The sequence below is a fragment of the Ranitomeya imitator genome, chromosome 6 (assembly GCF_032444005.1).
Source record: "Ranitomeya imitator isolate aRanImi1 chromosome 6, aRanImi1.pri, whole genome shotgun sequence".
NCBI classification, from domain to species: domain Eukaryota; kingdom Metazoa; phylum Chordata; class Amphibia; order Anura; family Dendrobatidae; genus Ranitomeya; species Ranitomeya imitator.
The window spans coordinates 19,514,098-19,533,609 of NC_091287.1; the positions used below are offsets into that span (position 1 = coordinate 19,514,098).

At 47.1% G+C, this 19,512-nt stretch overlaps 1 protein-coding gene across 1 annotated transcript in view; it reads left to right on the forward strand.

Annotated features, from left to right (window-relative positions):
• CRHR2 (corticotropin releasing hormone receptor 2) overlaps positions 1-19,512 on the forward strand; it is a 280,374-nt gene that overhangs the window by 44,417 nt on the left and 216,445 nt on the right. The window contains exon 2 of the mRNA XM_069729278.1: positions 690-783. Within this exon, the coding sequence (XP_069585379.1) occupies positions 690-783 (94 nt within the window). The remainder of the gene's footprint in view (positions 1-689; positions 784-19,512) is intronic.

The following is a 19,512-nucleotide window of genomic DNA, read 5'->3' on the forward strand; positions in this document are numbered from 1 at the left end:
ATTAAATATCTGAGGAGTATTCGAATCTCCGTCAAATTCCCCATCCAGGGTCAAAGATTCATAGAGGACCCCCAAAATCCCCCAAAACAAGCTCCAGTCAGCAGTGCAAGAAACCCACTGATTAGATGACGGAATAAAGGTGCAGAAAAGTGAAACATACGCAGATCCAAGTAATAAAACGTCCATGCTGTCATCAAAGTTCTTCCTCTAATTGCAGAATTTTGCGCTCCAGAGCTGCTCTTCATAAACAAAGACATGAAAATGTAACATTGTCAGGCAAGATCAGGTCAAAAGAGACAACTTGTTTGGTCACTGACCTGCACACTTTCCTGCAGGGGATATAGGGGGTGCGGAGGTAACAGACGCCCAGGGGGCTCAGCGGTTTGAGGGGCTCAGAGCTTCTTCTTACACATAATTAATAATAGTATAAATAACACATGGAAGGTGCGGAGCCCAGATACAGATGTAGCATTGGTGCCCCGAATCTCCAGTAGATTGCTCGTCCACTGCTCGTCCACTGCTCGTCCACTGCTCGTCCACTGCACGTCCACTGCTCGTCCACTGCTCGTCCACTCGACTATTTGTACTTTACATTGTATGAAAGTATCGAAAATTATGAAGCGTTTGGGAATTTCTCACGTTTACCCAAATTATACTTCTCCATTTAATTAATTTCTTCTTCCCTTTAGGCGGTGATTCAGTGCACAAGCTCCGAGAACCTGTCCCTCACCGCTCTACTGGAGAGGTACTGCGAAGTGCTGTCCGGGGCACTAAACATCACAGGTAGGTCACACTCAGATCACTAGTAATGATATTATCTATCTATTATCTATCTATTATCTATCTATCTATCTATTATCTATCTATCTATTATCTATCTATCTATCTATTATCTATCTATCTATTATCTATCTATCATCTATCTATCATCTATCTATCTCTGTACACAGGCACTTTCAGACTGACCAATGGACAGGTTCCTACACAGACAGTTGCAGAAAGAGCGACATCTACAGGTCACTAGAATAAACTATAGAATTAAAAGTGGATCTAGTGTGTTAGTACAATTAAAAATTAGGATAATTGTCGATAGTTCTTGCCAAGGGGTCCTTCTCCGGTACCACACAATCAACAGAGCCAGCAAAGAGTGTTGAGTGTTTACTAAAAAAAAACAAAAAAAAACAAAACGAAAGGTCAATACACGATCCACCACACAAAGGATAAAATAGTCCAGAACACGAATGCAGTTCAGTAACAGGATAAAAGTCCAACAATCCAGCAGACATAGGACAACATAGTCCATATACTCTTCTTTCTCTCTGAGGTTCTGTGTTCACATCATCATTCCACACAGGACTGATCTGTGTCTCACCTCCCTGATATTTACAAGTCCCCCTCCTCATTCACAGGTCAGGAGGGGGAAGGTCTCAGGGGCTCATTGTTTCACCAAGCTAGGTCAACATGTCATTAGCATATTAGCAAACAATACTGTGGGGGCTGATATCAGATGGCAGCAACAGCCATTCATCAATTAGCAAATAACTCATCCTACAAGAGAACACCATGAAAATAAAGTAAAATCGAAATATACACAAAAATGATACCCACATAGCATATCACACCATCACAGTGCTCACAAAACATTTTATTTCATTTTTTTTTCTATAGGGGCAGTATTATAGTAGTTATATTCCATTACATAGGAGCAGTATTATAGTAGTTATATTCTTGTACATAGGAGCAGTATTATAGTAGTTATATTCCATTACATAGGAGCAGTATTATAGTAGTTATATTCTTGTACATAGGAGCAGTATTATAGTAGTTATATTCTTGTACATAGGGGCAGTATTATAGTAGTTATATTCTTGTACATAGGAGCAGTATTATAGTAGTTATATTATTGTACATAGGAGCAGTATTATAGTAGTTATATTCTTGTACATAGGAGCAGTATTATAGTAGTTATATTGCTGTATATAGGGGCAGTATTATAGTAGTTATATTCTTGTACATAGGGGGCAGTATTATAATAGTAATATTCTTGTACATAGGGGGCAGTATTATAATAGTTATATTCTTGTACATAGGGGGCAGTATTATAATAGTAATATTCTTGTACATAGGGGGCAGTATTATAGTAGTTATATTCTTGTACATAGGGAGCAGTATTATAGTAGTTATATTCTTGTACATAGGAGCAGTATTATAGTAGTTATATTCTTGTATATAGGAGCAGTATTATAGTAGTTATATTCTTGTACATAGGAGCAGTATTATAGTAGTTATATTGCTGTATATAGGGGCAGTATTATAGTAGTTATATTCTTGTACATAGGGGGCAGTATTATAATAGTAATATTCTTGTACATAGGGGGCAGTATTATAATAGTTATATTCTTGTACATAGGGGCAGTATTATAGTAGTTATATTCTTGTACATAGGAGCAGTATTATAGTAGTTATATTCTTGTACATAGGGGGCAGTATTATAGTTATATTCCTGTACATAGGGGGCAGTATTATAGTAGTTATATTCTTGTACATAGGGGGCAGTATTATAATAGTTATATTCTTGTACATAGGGGCAGAATTATAGTAGTTATATTCTTGTACATAGGGGGCAGTATTATAGTAGTTATATTCTTGTACATAGGAGCAGTATTATAGTAGGTATATTCTTGTACATAGGAGCAGTATTATAGTAGTTATATTCTTGTACATAGGGGCAGTATTATAGTAGTTATATTGTACATAGGAGCAGTATTATAGTAGTTATATTCTTGTACATAGGGAGCAGTATTATAGTAGTTATATTCTTGTACATAGGGAGCAGTATTATAGTAGTTATAGTCTTGTACATAGGAGCAGTATTATAGTAGTTATATTCTTGTACATAGGGGCAGTATTATAGTAGTTATATTCCTGTACATAGGAGCAGTATTATAGTAGTTATATTCTTGTACACAGGGGCAGTATTATAGTAGTTATATTCTTGTACATAGGAGCAGTATTATAGTAGTTATATTCTTGTACATAGGAGCAGTATTATAGTAGTTATATTCTTGTACATAGGAGCAGTATTATAGTAGTTATAGTCTTGTACATAGGAGCAGTATTATAGTAGTTATATTCTTGTACATAGGGGCAGTATTATAGTAGTTATATTCTTGTACATAGGAGCAATATTATACTAGTTATATTCTTGTACATAGGAGCAGTATTATAGTTTTATATAGGTAAAGCAGGTATTTAGCAGAATAAGTGATATACTGTAATCCTCTTCCTAATGTCAGGGAGGGATGGCTACAGTAGTACATGATAATTACATTTGGTCCTGGTATTGTTGCTGTTATTGACATTTTGGAGTTTTTATTTGGTTACAATCCAATTTTTTTTAACAAATGAACAATGTCAGAAATAATTCACAGACTCATATTTTATGAGTATTGAATAGAAGTTTTTAGGATACATCATTATTACAAAGCTCCATTATTCATGAGTGAACCCGTAGATGTTCGGGTTCACCAAGTTCGCCGAACATGCAGTAAAAAGTTAGGTTTTGTGTCTGAACTTGACCTCGAACTTGACCCCGGACCTGAACCCAATAGAAGTCAATGGGGACCTGAACTTTGGTGCTTTAAAATGGCTGTAAAATGGTCGTACTGTAGTCAGGGCTATAGAGCTGCAAAAGGAAGCAAAGTGGGGGTAAGAGCAGGACAGTTGTGGAAATGAAAATGTTTTAAAATAACACAGGATTAAAAAAAGGAAAAGATAATAATCTTGAACCAGGAGACGGAGGTCCAAGAGGAGGTGGACGTGGGGGTGTGGGTGGAAGAGACAGGGGAGGGGGTAGCCAACTCTGTTTTGTGTTTGTTTTTGTTACGGAATTGACTTAAAAAAAACATAGAATAAAAAAAATAAATAAATAACAATCTAGAATCTAGGAGGCCTAAGTCCAATTCGAGGAGGAGGCAGAGGTGGAGGTGGAAGAGGTGTAGGAGATGGAGGAAGCCAACGCTGTGTTTTGTTTATTTTTTGTGTGTGGTTTTCAGGGGGCTACTCTGAAAACAGGACGGGCAATAATCTGCTGGCCGTAGTCTCAGGCCATTTAATTCTCTGCACTCTTTTGGGTTGAGACTCGAGCAATGAGGAGAACATCAAATAAGGGACGTGACCATGTTGGTGCTGCAGAGAAAGAGGACGCGGTCCATCTGTGAATGCTACCAGGGCTGTGGAGTCGGAGTCCATTTTGGTGGACTCTGTATAAAATGGACCGACTCTGAGTCCTGAAATATATAACACAATGGGTGCAGGAATTCAGTGCAGGATTGGTTGTAAATGTTTTCATAATAATTAGGGAAGTTCTGAAATGTCCTATAAATGTCTGTTCTGCTCTTGATCTCAGGATCTCGGCTTTTGGTGGAGATGAATCTGTGCTGCACTTTATGCACATGCTCAGTAGTGACCAGTGCTGTGGAGTCAGGAGTTAGGGAGGTTTGGTTTACCGACTCCACAGTCCTGCCTGCCATGCGCCCAAATGAAACACCGTCCTCTGGTGCACGCGGGCGACAGGGTGTTCTGCTTAATTTCGTACAGCTGGGTGAAAAGTGAGACCAGGACAAGTGGATTGGATGGCTGAGAGTGCCTTCAGTTGTTTTGCTTTGTCTTCTACCTGGTCCCCTGCTGAAAACGCAGATTTTGCACCTGCGGCCCATGGGCATCTGTCTTCCACCTCTCCCCCTTGCAAATCAGGGAAGCAGTCTGAGCCCCAAGTCATGCAGCAGTCACTCCTGCTTTTTGCTGACTCTGCCGCCTGTGGTTCTGTGGTCCGTCCACCTGGCCCTGGCCAACAATTGGAAGAACTTGAGTGCACTGATGTCCAATCACTTGTTGTGTTGGAGAATGAGAACGTGGTGAAGAGTTGTGCAAACGGTCCAGGTACCACCGCAGTGTAAGAGGGTGAACTGTAGTCCCACTGAGAGGGCACTAGGACCCTGTGGTTTTTGCCTGTTGCAGCAGAAGACAGACAGTGCAAAACTCCCAGAGACAATGTGTGCTGGGGGGTGGGGTCCAGTGTCTCGTGTGTGAAGTGAAACTAGGAAGTGAGAGCTGAGAGAGAAAAGGTGGGAAGCAAAGGAGAAGCTGCTGTGAGATCTTAAAAAAAGAGACTGTGTGTGGATTTACTGCAAGTGTTTTTGGAGGAAAAGAAGCTTTTGAGAGACTTTTTGTTGCTAACGTTCCCCTGGAGAAGAGCTAACCTTTTGTTTAACTCTGTGAGAGACTTGTGTTGCTAACGTTTCCTGGAGAGGAGCTAACCCTTTATCTAAGAAAAGACTGAGACTTTACTAAGAACCCAGTACGAATTTGGAAGTCTGTGGATTCCCTGTGCATTGAGTGGAGAAACAAGTCTGGACAGACGGCTGATACAGAGACGGACGGATTGTCGTGGAAGCATTCCTAGGAGCTACAGAAGCAGAGACTACATCGTGAGACCACTAACTAAGTCCCCGGCGTTTGGGCTCGGCATCGGCCGACAAGACAAGAGGAGCTTGCTGTAACTTATTGGCGCTGAAGATATGGACTGGCTACAGCCTGTGCGGATTCCTCCCTGAGAGGAAATCCATCTCAGGATACGGTACCATAGTTATAGATACCCGGGTATCTCTGCTCAGAGTGTTAAGTTTTTACTTTAGAGGTGTATCTTATATTAGAGTTGTGTAAGTTATACTCAATGTGCCATTCCAGGGGCTCCCTTAATAACACTACATTCAATTTAACACTTGTTCCTGTTTTTAGTTGCCTGTTAGGTAAATTTCTTACTAGTCTGTTGTAGTATACAGTTCTCAGGAGACCTTGGAGTGGCACAGTGATTTCAGCTGCTGCTGAGCTAGTGTATCTTTGGGGTGCATCTGCCTTAATATTCTCCATATTACCTTGATTAATTTGCCTTTGAGTAAATACCGTTGGAGATTTCTGCCTTGGTCTTGGTTTGTGACTCACTGGATCTTATTCGGACCTCTGGTCATTACATTTTTGGCGTAGTCGGCAGGATCCAGTGTTTGTCATGGACGAGGGCGAGGGTGGAAATGACCCCGCTGTATCCGCATCCTCCTCGGGGGTTGGGGTTCCCCTGGCAGCCGCTGCGACTCCGGGAGGGTATGTGCCTGTAGGAGCTTTACTTCAGCACATGCCGAAATACGATGGGCGCAATATGGCGTTGCAAGATTGGGCTGAGAGAATCCGGAGTATTCTGCGCATGTGTAATTTGACCCCCGCGTTACGCGCTGAGCTGGCATTAAATGCACTGGAGGGTGATATTAGGCGTATGGTGATGGTGCGCCCAGAATCAGAGAGGGATACATTAGAAAAGATTTTGGAACTGTTAGAGGGGAGTTTGGGGGGCCGAGCGCGTGTGGCCCAGCTTCGGTCCCTATTCTTTAATCGTCCCCAGAGAGAGTGTGAGTCCCTGATGCAGTACTCTAATATTTTACAAGAGATGTTGAATGAGATGCAGCGACTAGACCCGGGGGCCATGGGGGCATTCCGGGAGGTAGACCGCTTGCTCCGGGACCAATTCATCACCGGTTTAGCCAATAGACTTCTCCGGGACAAACTGTTGGAAATGGCCCGGGTTGCACCAGAGTTATCTTTCTGGCAGATTTACCGAGCTGCAGTGGAAAGGGAAGAGAAATCAGCCTATGTTCCCGAGGGGTCAGTGAACAGTGCCCAGCTGGAGGAAGGTGGGTCATCAGGGTCGGGGGGAGAGGGGCTGGTAAGCGTGGTACAAGCTTTGCGTGCTGAGGTGAAGGAGTTGAAGCTGAAATTGTCTCAACTGACAGTTGATCCCGCCTCTACCCCCTCACGGGAACCTCCTGCCCCACCCCCTGGAACGGTGACCCCGCAAATAGCCAGGTCGTCCTATCAGAATGAGTCAAGCCCTCGCCCACGAGGAACAATCACCTGCTGGAAGTGTGGCCGCCAGGGACACATCTCGCGTTACTGCCGGGCGCTTACAGCCCCAGAAACCACGTCGCCAGCTTTAAACTTCCGGCCGCTGCCATGACAGGGCAAGCAGTAGCGGCCCCACCCACACAAAGCCCTCGACGGAATGAACAAGATTTGTTTGCATGTAGTCCAGTGATAGAAGCAGAGTTTGAAGGGCGGAAGATGAGGTGCTTGGTTGACACGGGATCCGAATGTACTATAATGCCTCTAGAAGTATATGAGAGATACTTCAGTCGACTAGTGATTCCAGAGGATGGCCGAGTGATACGACTGACCGCCGCAAATAATGGTCAATTGTCAGTCAAAGGGATCGTGTGGATGCAACTAAAAATGTTTGGTCAAGAGCTGGGGCAGAAAGGGGTAGTACTGGTGGATCACCCCCCTAGAAGAGGGATGGAAGTGACGCTCGGAATGAACGTGCTGCGAGATTTGAATCACCAGATGTATGCCAGTGAAGGACCCCGATACTGGGCCCGTGCGACAAGACACCGACCCACACAGAGAATTCTACACCGTCTAGTGCTGAGTTGCGACTTGCTGAAAAGTGCGGTTCCAGGTGGCCGGGTGGGCCGGGTCCGAGTGACTTCGAGGGCCCCGATCCTGCTGGGACCCAGACAAGAGGAACTCTTAATGCTGCCTGTGGGAGCTGCACAGAGATTGAATGGGCTTGAAGTGCTACTTGAGCCCGCCCGAGAGGGTTCCTCATTTGCCAAGGTACATGTGGCCCGGTCTTTGGCGATTGTGAAGAATGGACGAGTGCCGGTCCGATGCATCAATGTTTTGGATGAAGCTGTTGCAATTCCCGCTGGGACCATACTGGCTGAACTGTTCGTGCCGGCAGAGAAGGTGCCGGAAAATGCAGGGTTCGAATTGCGACCAGACCAACAGTCATCCTGGACATTCGCGGTCGAGGTAGGCCGGACTGAACCTCCTACGGAGGAATGGAATGTTCATGTGATCATGGAACAGATGGGAGTGGATCGGGAGAAGCTGACCCCCGTGCAGTTGGAGCAGTTGGAGAGAGTTTTGTGGGAACATCAAGAGACCTTTTCCCGACATGGAGAGGACTTCGGGTGTACCCAGACGATTGAGCATGAGATTCCAATGGGGGATACTCCACCCATTAGAGAAAGATATCGTCAAATTCCTCCGGCGCTCTATCAAGAGGTGAAGAGCATGGTGGCCAGTATGCTGGACAACCAAGTGATCCGAGAGAGCCGGAGTCCCTGGGCGGCCCCTGTAGTTTTGGTCCGCAAGAAGGATGGGACACTCCGATTTTGTGTGGACTATCGGAAATTGAATGCCCACACCGTACGGGACGCATATCCTTTACCCCGTATTGAAGAATCCCTGTCGGCCCTGGGTCGGGCCAAGTATTTCTCAATGTTGGATTTGGCAAGCAGGTACTGGCAGGTCCCAATGGCTGAAAAAGATCGGGCCAAGACGGCGTTTGTCTTGCCAATGGGGCTCTTTGAGTTCAACCGGATGCCCTTTGGCCTCGCTACCGCCCCGGGAACCTTCCAACGCCTGATGGAACATTGCTTGGGCGATCTAAATTTTGAATCAGTCCTGATATATCTAGACGACATTGTGGTGTTCGGAACCTCATTTGAAGATCATCTGGAGAAGCTGCGTCAAGTTCTCCGGCGGCACAAGAGCTACGGCCTGAAAATAAAGCCAAAAAAATGTCAACTGTTACGAAACCAGATTGAATATTTGGGGCATCTGGTGACCCCGGATGGGGTACTACCTTTAGCCAGTAAGATTAAGGCGGTACAAGAGTGGCCACCTCCTTGTGACCTGCGAGAAGTGCGGGCCTTCCTGGGCCTAGCAGGAAACTATCGGCGGTTTGTGCCTAAATTCTCACAAGTGGTGAGTCCCTTGAATGAACTTTTGAGAGGGACAGCGCTGGGTCCTCGAAATCGCCCCATTCCATGGGGGCCCCTACAGAAAAAGGCATTTGATGGAGTGAAAACCGCCCTAACGAGTGCCCCATTGCTGGCCTACGCCCGGTTTGACACCCCTTTTTTGTTGTATACCGATGGTAGTCTTCATGGGTTGGGGGCAGTACTAGCACAGGTGCAGGACGGCCGAGAACGAGTGATTTCTTATGGCAGCAGATCTTTAAGAGACTCCGAGCGAAATCCGGCTAACTACAGCTCATTCCGGCTGGAATTGCTGGCCCTGGTGTGGGCAATGACAGAACGCTTCGCCGAGTATCTAACAGGAGCTGAGGTGCTAGTCATGACAGATAACAACCCGCTAGCTCACTTAGAGAATGCAAAACTGGGGGCGTTGGAGCAGCGGTGGGTTGCCAGACTGGCCAAGTTCAATTACCGCATTAAATTTCGCTCTGGTCGAGAGAACGGCAATGCAGATGCATTGTCAAGAGTGCCCCTTGGGTCATCTGGGGAAGATGTTGACGAACAACTTGAGGATACTGAAACTCCAGCTTTGGGGCAAATACCTATCTTCCAAAGTGTGGTACACTCAAGTGGGGTGGCCACCGGGATGCCCTGTGTCCTGGGTAAAACACCCTCAGATTGGACAAGAGTCCAGGATGAGTGTCCGGACGTTGCACTTGTGCGCCGTTGGGTACAAAACAAGGCCTGGCCCAGTGCAGAGGACAAGGCTCAGTTGTCCATGGAAGGAATGAAACTCCTTCGACAATGGGATAAATTGTGTGTGGAACAAGGTCTTTTGTATCGTAAGGTGTACCTGCCATCGGAGCTGTAGCATCGGTACCAACTGATAATTCCTGTGGGGATGGGGCCAGTGGTCGCTCGTGAGGCGCATGAGAAGAGGGCCCATTTTGGAAGTGAAAAGACACTTCAGTGGTTGCAGCGAGTCCTCTACTGCCCTGAGTTGGGAGGGATGGTGGCCGACGCGTGTCGGCAGTGCCGAATTTGTGGGCTCAACAAAAGCCCTGAGCAGCGGGCTCCCACACAGTCTATTAAGACTTCAGCTCCACTGGAACTACTTATGATTGACTACGTGTTGATAGGGTACTCTACGTCAGGGTACGACTATTGCCTGGTGATGACAGATCACTTTACCAAGTATGCTGTAGCGGTGCCGACAAGAGATCAGACGGCCAAGTCGGCGGCTGAGGCAGTGTGCCGACATTTCTTCCAAGTGTTCGGGTGTCCGCAGAGAATACATTCAGATCAAGGGGCCTGCTTTCAGGGGACGCTGATGAAAGAGTTGCACCAGCTCTATGGTATCGAGCAGTCGAGAACAACGCCTTACCACCCTCAGGGTAACGGGGCGTGTGAGCGTTTTAATCGGACCCTGTTGCAAATGTTGAGGTCCTTAGAGAGTCAGCAACAGACTCTCCCCGAATTGATGTGGGCTTACAATAACAGGGTGCACAGTACTACTGGTTACTCACCACACATGTTGATGTTTGGTAGACCTGGCCGAGACATTGAGGATTTGAACATGCCAGATCCCTCCTCCGCCCCCCTTCGGACTGCATCCGAGTGGGTACGAGAGCATCGGCGGCGGTTGAGGGTGGTGCATCAGATGGTGGGCGACCGCCTTCGCCAGGTGGTCCATAAGGACACGCGACCTGTACAAACAGAGCTGTTCTCTCCGGGAGACAGAGTGTTGGTGAGGACAAAACGACGGTCAGGAAAGCTGAGTGACCGATGGGAGGCGATACCGTATCTGATAAAAAAACAGGTGAACCCTGAGATTCCAGTGTACGAGGTCGAACCGGTGGGGACAGGGGGGCCAACCCGTAATTTGCATCGTAACATGTTACAGCGGTGCTGGTTTGAAGATTCGGCGCCTACCCCCCTAGAGCCAGAGGCCATGTTTAAAGGGGCGGAAGCTCTGAATGATCTTGAGTTTGATGGTGTGCTTACTCCTGCGCCTGCTTATTTGCCCCCTGTGACCGATCTGGCCTCGGGTGATGAGAATGTTGGGGATATGGAGGATGTTGTTGAGGAGAGTGCATCAGGTCAACTGCTTGGTCCTGACGCTGTATCACAGGACATCGAGCCGCAGGAGGAGACAACTCCACTTACGCCCACTAACACGACCACGGAAGAGACTCTAGCTCCCTCTAAGGTCGCACCTGTTGATGTAGGACTCAGGAGAACTACACGATCTACGGCAGGAATACCGCCTCAGCGATATGCTCAAGATGAATTTGAGTGGGGAGGTATGTCGAGGACGCCAACCTCTAGTGGGGTGGCATGTAAGAGGGTGAACTGTAGTCCCACTGAGAGGGCACTAGGACCCTGTGGTTTTTGCCTGTTGCAGCAGAAGACAGACAGTGCAAAACTCCCAGAGACAATGTGTGCTGGGGGGTGGGGTCCAGTGTCTCGTGTGTGAAGTGAAACTAGGAAGTGAGAGCTGAGAGAGAAAAGGCGGGAAGCAAAGGAGAAGCTGCTGTGAGATCTTAAAAAAAGAGACTGTATGTGGATTTACTGCAAGTGTTTTTGGAGGAAAAGAAGCTTTTGAGAGACTTTTTGTTGCTAACGTTCCCCTGGAGAAGAGCTAACCTTTTGTTTAACTCTGTGAGAGACTTGTGTTGCTAACGTTTCCTGGAGAAGAGCTAACCCTTTATCTAAGAAAAGACTGAGACTTTACTAAGAACCCAGTACGAATTTGGAAGTCTGTGGATTCCCTGTGCATTGAGTGGAGAAACAAGTCTGGACAGACGGCTGATACAGAGACGGACGGATTGTCGTGGAAGCATTCCTAGGAGCTACAGAAGCAGAGACTACATCGTGAGACCACTAACTAAGTCCCCGGTGTTTGGGCTCGGCATCGGCCGACAAGACAAGAGGAGCTTGCTGTAACTTATTGGCGCTGAAGATATGGACTGGCTACAGCCTGTGCGGATTCCTGCCTGAGAGGAAATCTATCTCAGGATACGGTACCATAGTTATAGATACCCGGGTATCTCTGCTCAGAGTGTTAAGTTGTTACTTTAGAGGTGTATCTTATATTAGAGTTGTGTAAGTTATACTCAATGTGCCATTCCAGGGGCTCCCTTAATAACACTACATTCAATTTACACTTGTTCCTGTTTTTAGTTGCCTGTTAGGTAAATTTCTTACTAGTCTGTTGTAGTATACAGTTCTCAGGAGACCTTGGAGTGGCACAGTGATTTCAGCTGCTGCTGAGCTAGTGTATCTTTGGGGTGCATCTGCCTTAATATTCTCCATATTACCTTGATTATTTTGCCTTTGAGTAAATACCGTTGGAGATTTCTGCCTTGGTCTTGGTTTGTGACTCACTGGATCATATTCGGACCTCTGGTCATTACAGCAGCACATCTCCGATGATGATGATGATGATGACACACAGGAGCCAAGTGCTGTGGGTTTCTGCGTTTGTACACTGGTAAGGAGGGAAAGGACTGGGGGGAACATCGTACGGAGGATTATTATTACTTATTTTTAGAGCACCGTTGACTCCATGGTGCTGTAGATAAGGAGGGGTTACATACAGAACACAAATAGAAATGACAATGAACAAGCTAATAGAGACAGACAGATACAGAGGGGAGAGGACCGGCCCCCGCGGGGCTACAGTCTACAGGACAATGGGGAAGGAGACAGCAGGTTCGGGGGTTAGAGCAGCTCCTGTGTTGGTGAAGCGGCAGCTCTGGTGTCGGTGAGGTGGCAGTGGGGTAATTGCAGGATGTTCAGAAGACACAGGATTTCAAGATCATGTTGGAAGTTCTGAATGTAGGGGATAAACAGAAGTGTTGGGCCACAGAATTCTCAGAGAAGTCTTGCAGGCAATTGTATGAGGAACGTATAATTATGGAGGAGAGAAGGAGGTCTTGGGAGGACCAGAGATTATGTGGAGGGAGATATCGGGAGATTAGATCAGAGATATGTGGGGGAGGCAGAGTATGAACGTCTTTGTAGTTCAGTTAGTATCTTGAAGTAGATACTTTGTGCAATTGGGAAATAATGAAGGGATTAGCGGAGGAATATCGAGGACAGAAGTCGGGCAGCGGGGTTAAGGATGGACTGGAGGGATGTGATGATGCAATGGGGGATGGTGAGGTCCTAGACCCACATGAAGTCAAAGCCATCCGAATAAAGTGTGCAGATCGGAGAGGTGGTGGTCACACTGCCCATCTGTACAACAAAAGAGGGAGCAGGGCGCCAAAGTGCCAAGGCGGGTCCCTAGCCATTAAGTTTGCTGCTACTGCTCACCGCTGCCGGTCCCTCGCTTTCACGTCAGCTGCTATAAAGCACCAAGGCCGGTCCCTAGCCATTATACTGGCTGCTACTGAGTACACACAGCGGCTGCAAGGACAGTACTCCCACAGGCAGAGGGAACAGAGTACACACAGGGGCTAAAAGGACAGTACTCCCACAGGCAGAGGGAACAGAGTACACACAGGGACTAAAAGGACAGTACTCCAACAGGCAGAGGGAACAGAGTACACACAGGGACTAAAAGGACAGTACTCCAACAGGCAGAGGGAACAGAGTACACACAGGGACTAAAAGGACAGTACTCCAACAGGCAGAGGGAACAGAGTACACACAGGGGCTAAAAGGACAGTACTCCCACAGGCGGGGGTGCAGAGTACACACAGGGACTAAAAGGACAGTACTCCAACAGGCAGAGGGAACAGAGTACACACAGGGACTAAAAGGACAGTACTCCAACAGGCAGAGGGAACAGAGTACACACAGGGGCTAAAAGGACAGTACTCCCACAGGCGGGGGTGCAGAGTACACACAGGGGCTAAAAGGACAGTACTCCCACAGGCAGAGGGAACAGAGTACACACAGGGACTAAAAGGACAGTACTCCAACAGGCGGGGGTGCAGAGTACACACAGGGGCTAAAAGGACAGTACTCCCACAGGCAGAGGGAACAGAGTACACACAGGGACTAAAAGGACAGTACTCCAACAGGCAGAGGGAACATAGTACACACAGGGACTAAAAGGACAGTACTCCAACAGGCAGAGGGAACAGAGTACACACAGGGGCTAAAAGGACAGTACTCCCACAGGCGGGGGTGCAGAGTACACACAGGGGCTAAAAGGACAGTACTCCCACAGGCAGAGGGAACAGAGTACACACAGGGACTAAAAGGACAGTACTCCAACAGGCGGGGGTGCAGAGTACACACAGGGGCTAAAAGGACAGTACTCCCACAGGCAGAGGGAACAGAGTACACACAGGGACTAAAAGGACAGTACTCCAACAGGCAGAGGGAACAGAGTACACACAGGGGCTAAAAGGACAGTACTCCCACAGGCGGGGGTGCAGAGTACACACAGGGGCTAAAAGGACAGTACTCCCACAGGCAGAGGGAACAGAATACACACAGGGACTAAAAGGACAGTACTCCAACAGGCGGGGGTGCAGAGTACACACAGGGGCTAAAAGGACAGTACTCCCACAGGCAGAGGGAACAGAGTACACACAGCGGCTTAAAGGACAGTACTCCAACAGGCAGAGGGTACAGAGTACACACAGGGGCTAAAAGGACAGTACTCCCACAGGCAGAGGGAAAAGAGTACACAAAGGGGCTAAAAGGACAGTACTCCCACAGGCGGGGGTGCAGAGTACACACAGGGGCTAAAAGGACAGTACTCCCACAGGCGGGGGTGCAGAGTACACACAGGGGCTAAAAGGACAGTACTCCAACAGGCAGAGGGAACAGAGTACGCACAGCGGCTTAAAGGACAGCACTCCAACAGGCAGGGGTGCAGAGTACACACAGCAGCTTAAAGGACAGTACTCCCACAGGCAGAGGGTACAGAGTACACACAGCGGCTGCAAGGACAGTACTCCCACAGGCAGAGGGAACAGAGTACACACAGGGGCTAAAAGGACAGTACTCCCACAGGCGGGGGTGCAGAGTACACACAGGGGCTAAAAGGACAGTACTCCCACAGGCGGGGGTGCAGAGTACACACAGGGGTTAAAAGGACAGTACTCCAACAGGCAGAGGGAACAGAGTACGCACAGCGGCTTAAAGGACAGCACTCCAACAGGCAGGGGTGCAGAGTACACACAGCAGCTTAAAGGACAGCACTCCTACAGGCAGAGGGTACAGAGTACACACAGCGGCTGCAAGGACAGTACTCCCACAGGCAGAGGGAACAGAGTACGCACAGCGGCTTAAAGGACAGTACTCCCACAGGCAGGGGTGCAGAGTACACACAGCAGCTTAAAGGACAGTACTCCCACAGGCAGAGGGAACAGAGTATGCACAGCGGCTTAAAGGACAGTACTCCAACAGGCAGGGGTGCAGAGTACACACAGGGGCTAAAAGGACAGTATTCCAACAGGCAGAGGGAACAGAGCACACACAGCGGCTGCAAGGACAGTACTCCCACAGGCAGAGGGAACAGAGTACGCACAGTGGCTTAAAGGACAGCACTCCAACAGGCGGGGGTGCAGAGTACACACAGGGGCTAAAAGGACAGTATTCCAACAGGCAGAGGGAACAGAGTACACACAGTGGCTTAAAGGACAGCACTCCAACAGGCAGGGGTGCAGAGTACACACAGGGGCTAAAAGGACAGTATTCCAACAGGCAGAGGGAACAGAGTACGCACAGTGGCTTAAAGGACAGCACTCCAACAGGCGGGGGTGCAGAGTACACACAGCGGCTTAAAGGACAGCACTGCAACAGGCGGGGGTGCAGAGTACACACAGCGGCTTAAAGGACAGCACTCCAACAGGCGGGGGGTGCAAAGTACACACAGCGGCTTAAAGGACAGTACTCCCACAGGCAGAGGGAACAGAGTACACACAGCGGCTTAAAGGACAGTACTCCAACAGGCAGGGGTGCAGAGTACACACAGTAGTTAAAGGACAGTACTCCCACAGATAGGGGGTGCAGAGTATACACAGCAGCTTAAGGCTATGTGCCCACGTTGCGTTTTTTTAAGCGTTTTTGCCACTTTTTCTGCTGTAGAAATGCTTAAAAACACTTATAAAACGCATCCAATTATTTTTAATGGCATTCTGCAATTGTTCTGCTCATGCTGCGTTTATTTCCTCAGTGGAAACACATTGCGGAAAAAAATACAGCATGATCATTAATTTTGTGGAACTGCGGTGATTTCCCCGCTATAGAAATGTACTGGGACGCATGGAAAAAACGCATGAAAAACATGAGATAAACGCGACAAATACGCAATAAAAATGCAAAAAAGTGAAAAATGGTAGAAAAACACGAGCGGATTTCCTGGCAATGAAATCCGGTTTTGATGAGGAAAATTCTGCTTAATTTCTGCAATGTGGGTGGATTGCCCTCCAAGTGCAGTGGGGTACTCAATACCGGGTCCTTCAGTTCACAGGGGGATGTCACGGTGGCTGACCCGGTCCATGGCCCTGGGACGTCCGTGTAAGGCTGCCGTCACACTATCAGTATTTGGTCAGTATTTTACATCAGTATTTGTAGCCAAAACCAGGAGAGGAACAAACAGAGGAAAAGTATAATAGAACCATATGCACCACTTCTGAATTATCACCCACTCCTGGTTTTCGCTACAAATACTGATGTAAAATACTGACCAAATACTGATAGTGTGACGGCAGCCTAAAAGGGAAAGGTCTTTAAGGGGAATGTTCGTGACGCCACCTGTGGTATTCGGTCAGGGTGACCGACGCTGCTTTAAGGGGTCCGCCGGGGTGATGTTATGGCAGCTAGATGGTATAGCTTCCCACAGGCGAAGTGTGTCCCCAGGGCTTCCCAGTGTGTAGAGGACACAAGTTTGCAGTCTCTTTACCTTTACTGAAGACTTCAGCATCCACAGTCCAGGACACCAGATCACAGGGCAGGCAGGGTCCGGCCGGTTTGGAGGCAAATCCAGAGTCCCCTTGTCCGGGTGGAAATCAGTAGCCTTCCTTGCGCTGCGGTGGTGTAGTCCCTTACTGCCTAAGGCTTCACATAAGGGTCTCACAAATGTGGTGTTTCGCTCTCTCTGTCCCTCATATAGGATAGGATAATACCCGTATGACTGGTGACTTGAGCCTGTTTATAGGGTCTCTTAGATCAGGGGTCCCCAACTCCAGTCCTCAAGGCCCACCAACATGTCATGTTTTCAGGATTTCCTTAGTCTTGCCCAGGTAATAATTGCATCACCTGTGCAATGCAAAGGAAATCCTGAAAACATGACCTGTTGGTGGGCCTTGAGGACTGGAGTTGGGGACCCCTGTCTTAGATAACCCGGCTCTGTGGGTGTCACTGCATTAACTGCATAAAGTGTATGAGAACCCAATAATTTTATTTATTTATTTATTTTGAATGGGCCACACAGGGATAGTTAGGTTAGTGCGTTGAGGCGGTAGGCCAGTCTGAACAAATTAGTTTTTAGGGCACGCTTAAAACTGTGTGGCTGCAATACAGTTCTGCCTTTCAATATCTCTTTCTGGGAGCTGCAGCTCTGAGGGCATGCACAGCTCCTTTAACCCTCCATCCTCCTCAGACTCTGGTCTGGAACGTTCTAACTTTCCCTACAGACTACGGCCGGCGTCACACTTGCGAGTTTTACGGACGTAAGAGCGCAGAAACTACGTCCGTAAAACTCGCAAAACATACGGCACAATTATTCTCTATGCCCCTGCTCCTATTTGCCGTATTTTACTGATCAGTATTATACGGCTTTCTACGGCCGTAGAAAATCGCAGCATGCTGCGTTTGTCACCGTATTGCGCAAATAAAACGCCAATGAAAGTCTATGGAAGCCCCAAAAATACGGATTACACACGGACCAGCAGTGTGACTTGCGAGAAATACGCAGCGCTGTTACAGAGAAAAGCCGGTAATTCAGTGCGGTGTACAGTAAAATCACACTGACAGCTTACAGTAGAATAGGTAGAATAAATATGTACACATAGAATAGGGAGATATATATATATATGTCAGTGAGACACATATATGTATATATATTCTTACTTCATACAGCCGCGATATAGCAAAAAGCCGGTAATTCAATTACCGGCTTTTGCTATCTCCTTCCTAAACCCGACATGATATGAGACATGGTTACATACAGTAAACCATCTCATATCACCATTTTTTTTTTGCATAATCCACACTACTAATGTCAGTAGTGTGTATCTGCAAAATTTGGCCGTTCTAGCTCTTAAAATAAAGGGTTAAATGGCGGAAAAAATTGGCGTGGGCTCCCGCGCAATTTTCTCCGCCAGAGTAGTAAAGCCAGTGACTGAGGGCAGATATTAATAGCCTGGAGAGGGTCCACGGTTATTGCCCCCCCCCCTGGCTAAAAACATCTGCCCCCAGCCAACCCAGAAAAGGCACATCTGGAAGATGCGCCTATTCTGGCACTTGGCCACTCTCTTCCCATTCCGGTGTAGCGGTGGGATATGGGGTAATGAAGGGTTAATGCCACCTTGCTATTGTAAGGTGACATTAAGCCTAATTAATAATGGAGAGGCGTCAATTATGACACCTATCCATTATTAATCCAATTGAATGAAAGGGTTAAAAAAAACACACACACATTATTAAAAATTATTTTAATGAAATAAAAACAAAGGTTGTTGTAATATTTTATTTAACGCCCAATCCAATCACTGAAGACCCTCGTTCTGTAAAAGAAAAAACATAATAAACCAACAATATACTTACCTTCCGCAGATCTGTAAAGTCCAACGATGTAAATCCTTCTGAAGGGGTTAAAACATTTTGCAGCAAGGAGTTCCGCTAATGCAGGCTGCTCCTTGCTGCAAAACCCCGGGGAATGAAGCTAAATATAGGTCAATGATCTATATTTAGCTTCATTTGCGGTGAGGCGCCCTCTGCTGGCTGTTCATAGATCGTGGGAACTTTCCTAGAAAGAAGAAGCTCCCAGGCTTTCTAGGAAAGTTCCCACAATCTATGAACAGCCAGCAGAGGGCGCCTCACCGCAAATGAAGCTAAATATAGATCATTGACCTATATTTAGCTTCATTCCCCGGGGTTTTGCAGCAAGGAGCAGCCTGCATTAGCGGAACTCCTTGCTGCAAAATATTTTAACCCCTTCAGAAGGATTTACATCGTTGGACTTTACAGATCTGCGGAAGGTAAGTATATTGTTGGTTTATTATGTTTTTTCTTTTACAGAACGAGGGTCTTCAGTGATTGGATTGGGCGTTAAATAAAATATTACAACAACCTTTGTTTTTATTTCATTAAAATAATTTTTAATAATGTGTATGTGTTTTTTTTAACCCTTTCATTCAATTGGATTAATAATGGATAGGTGTCATAATTGACGCCTCTCCATTATTAATTAGGCTTAATTTCACCTTACAATAGCAAGGTGGCATTAACCCTTCATTACCCCATATCCCACCGCTACACGGGAATGGGAAGAGAGTGGCCAAGTGCCAGAATAGGCGCATCTTCCAGATGTGCCTTTTCTGGGGTGGCTGGGGGCAGATGTTTTTAGCCAGGGGGGGGCAATAACCGTGGACCCTCTCCAGGCTATTAATATCTGCACTCAGTCACTGGCTTTACTACTCTGGCCGGAGAAAATTGCGCGGGAGCCCAC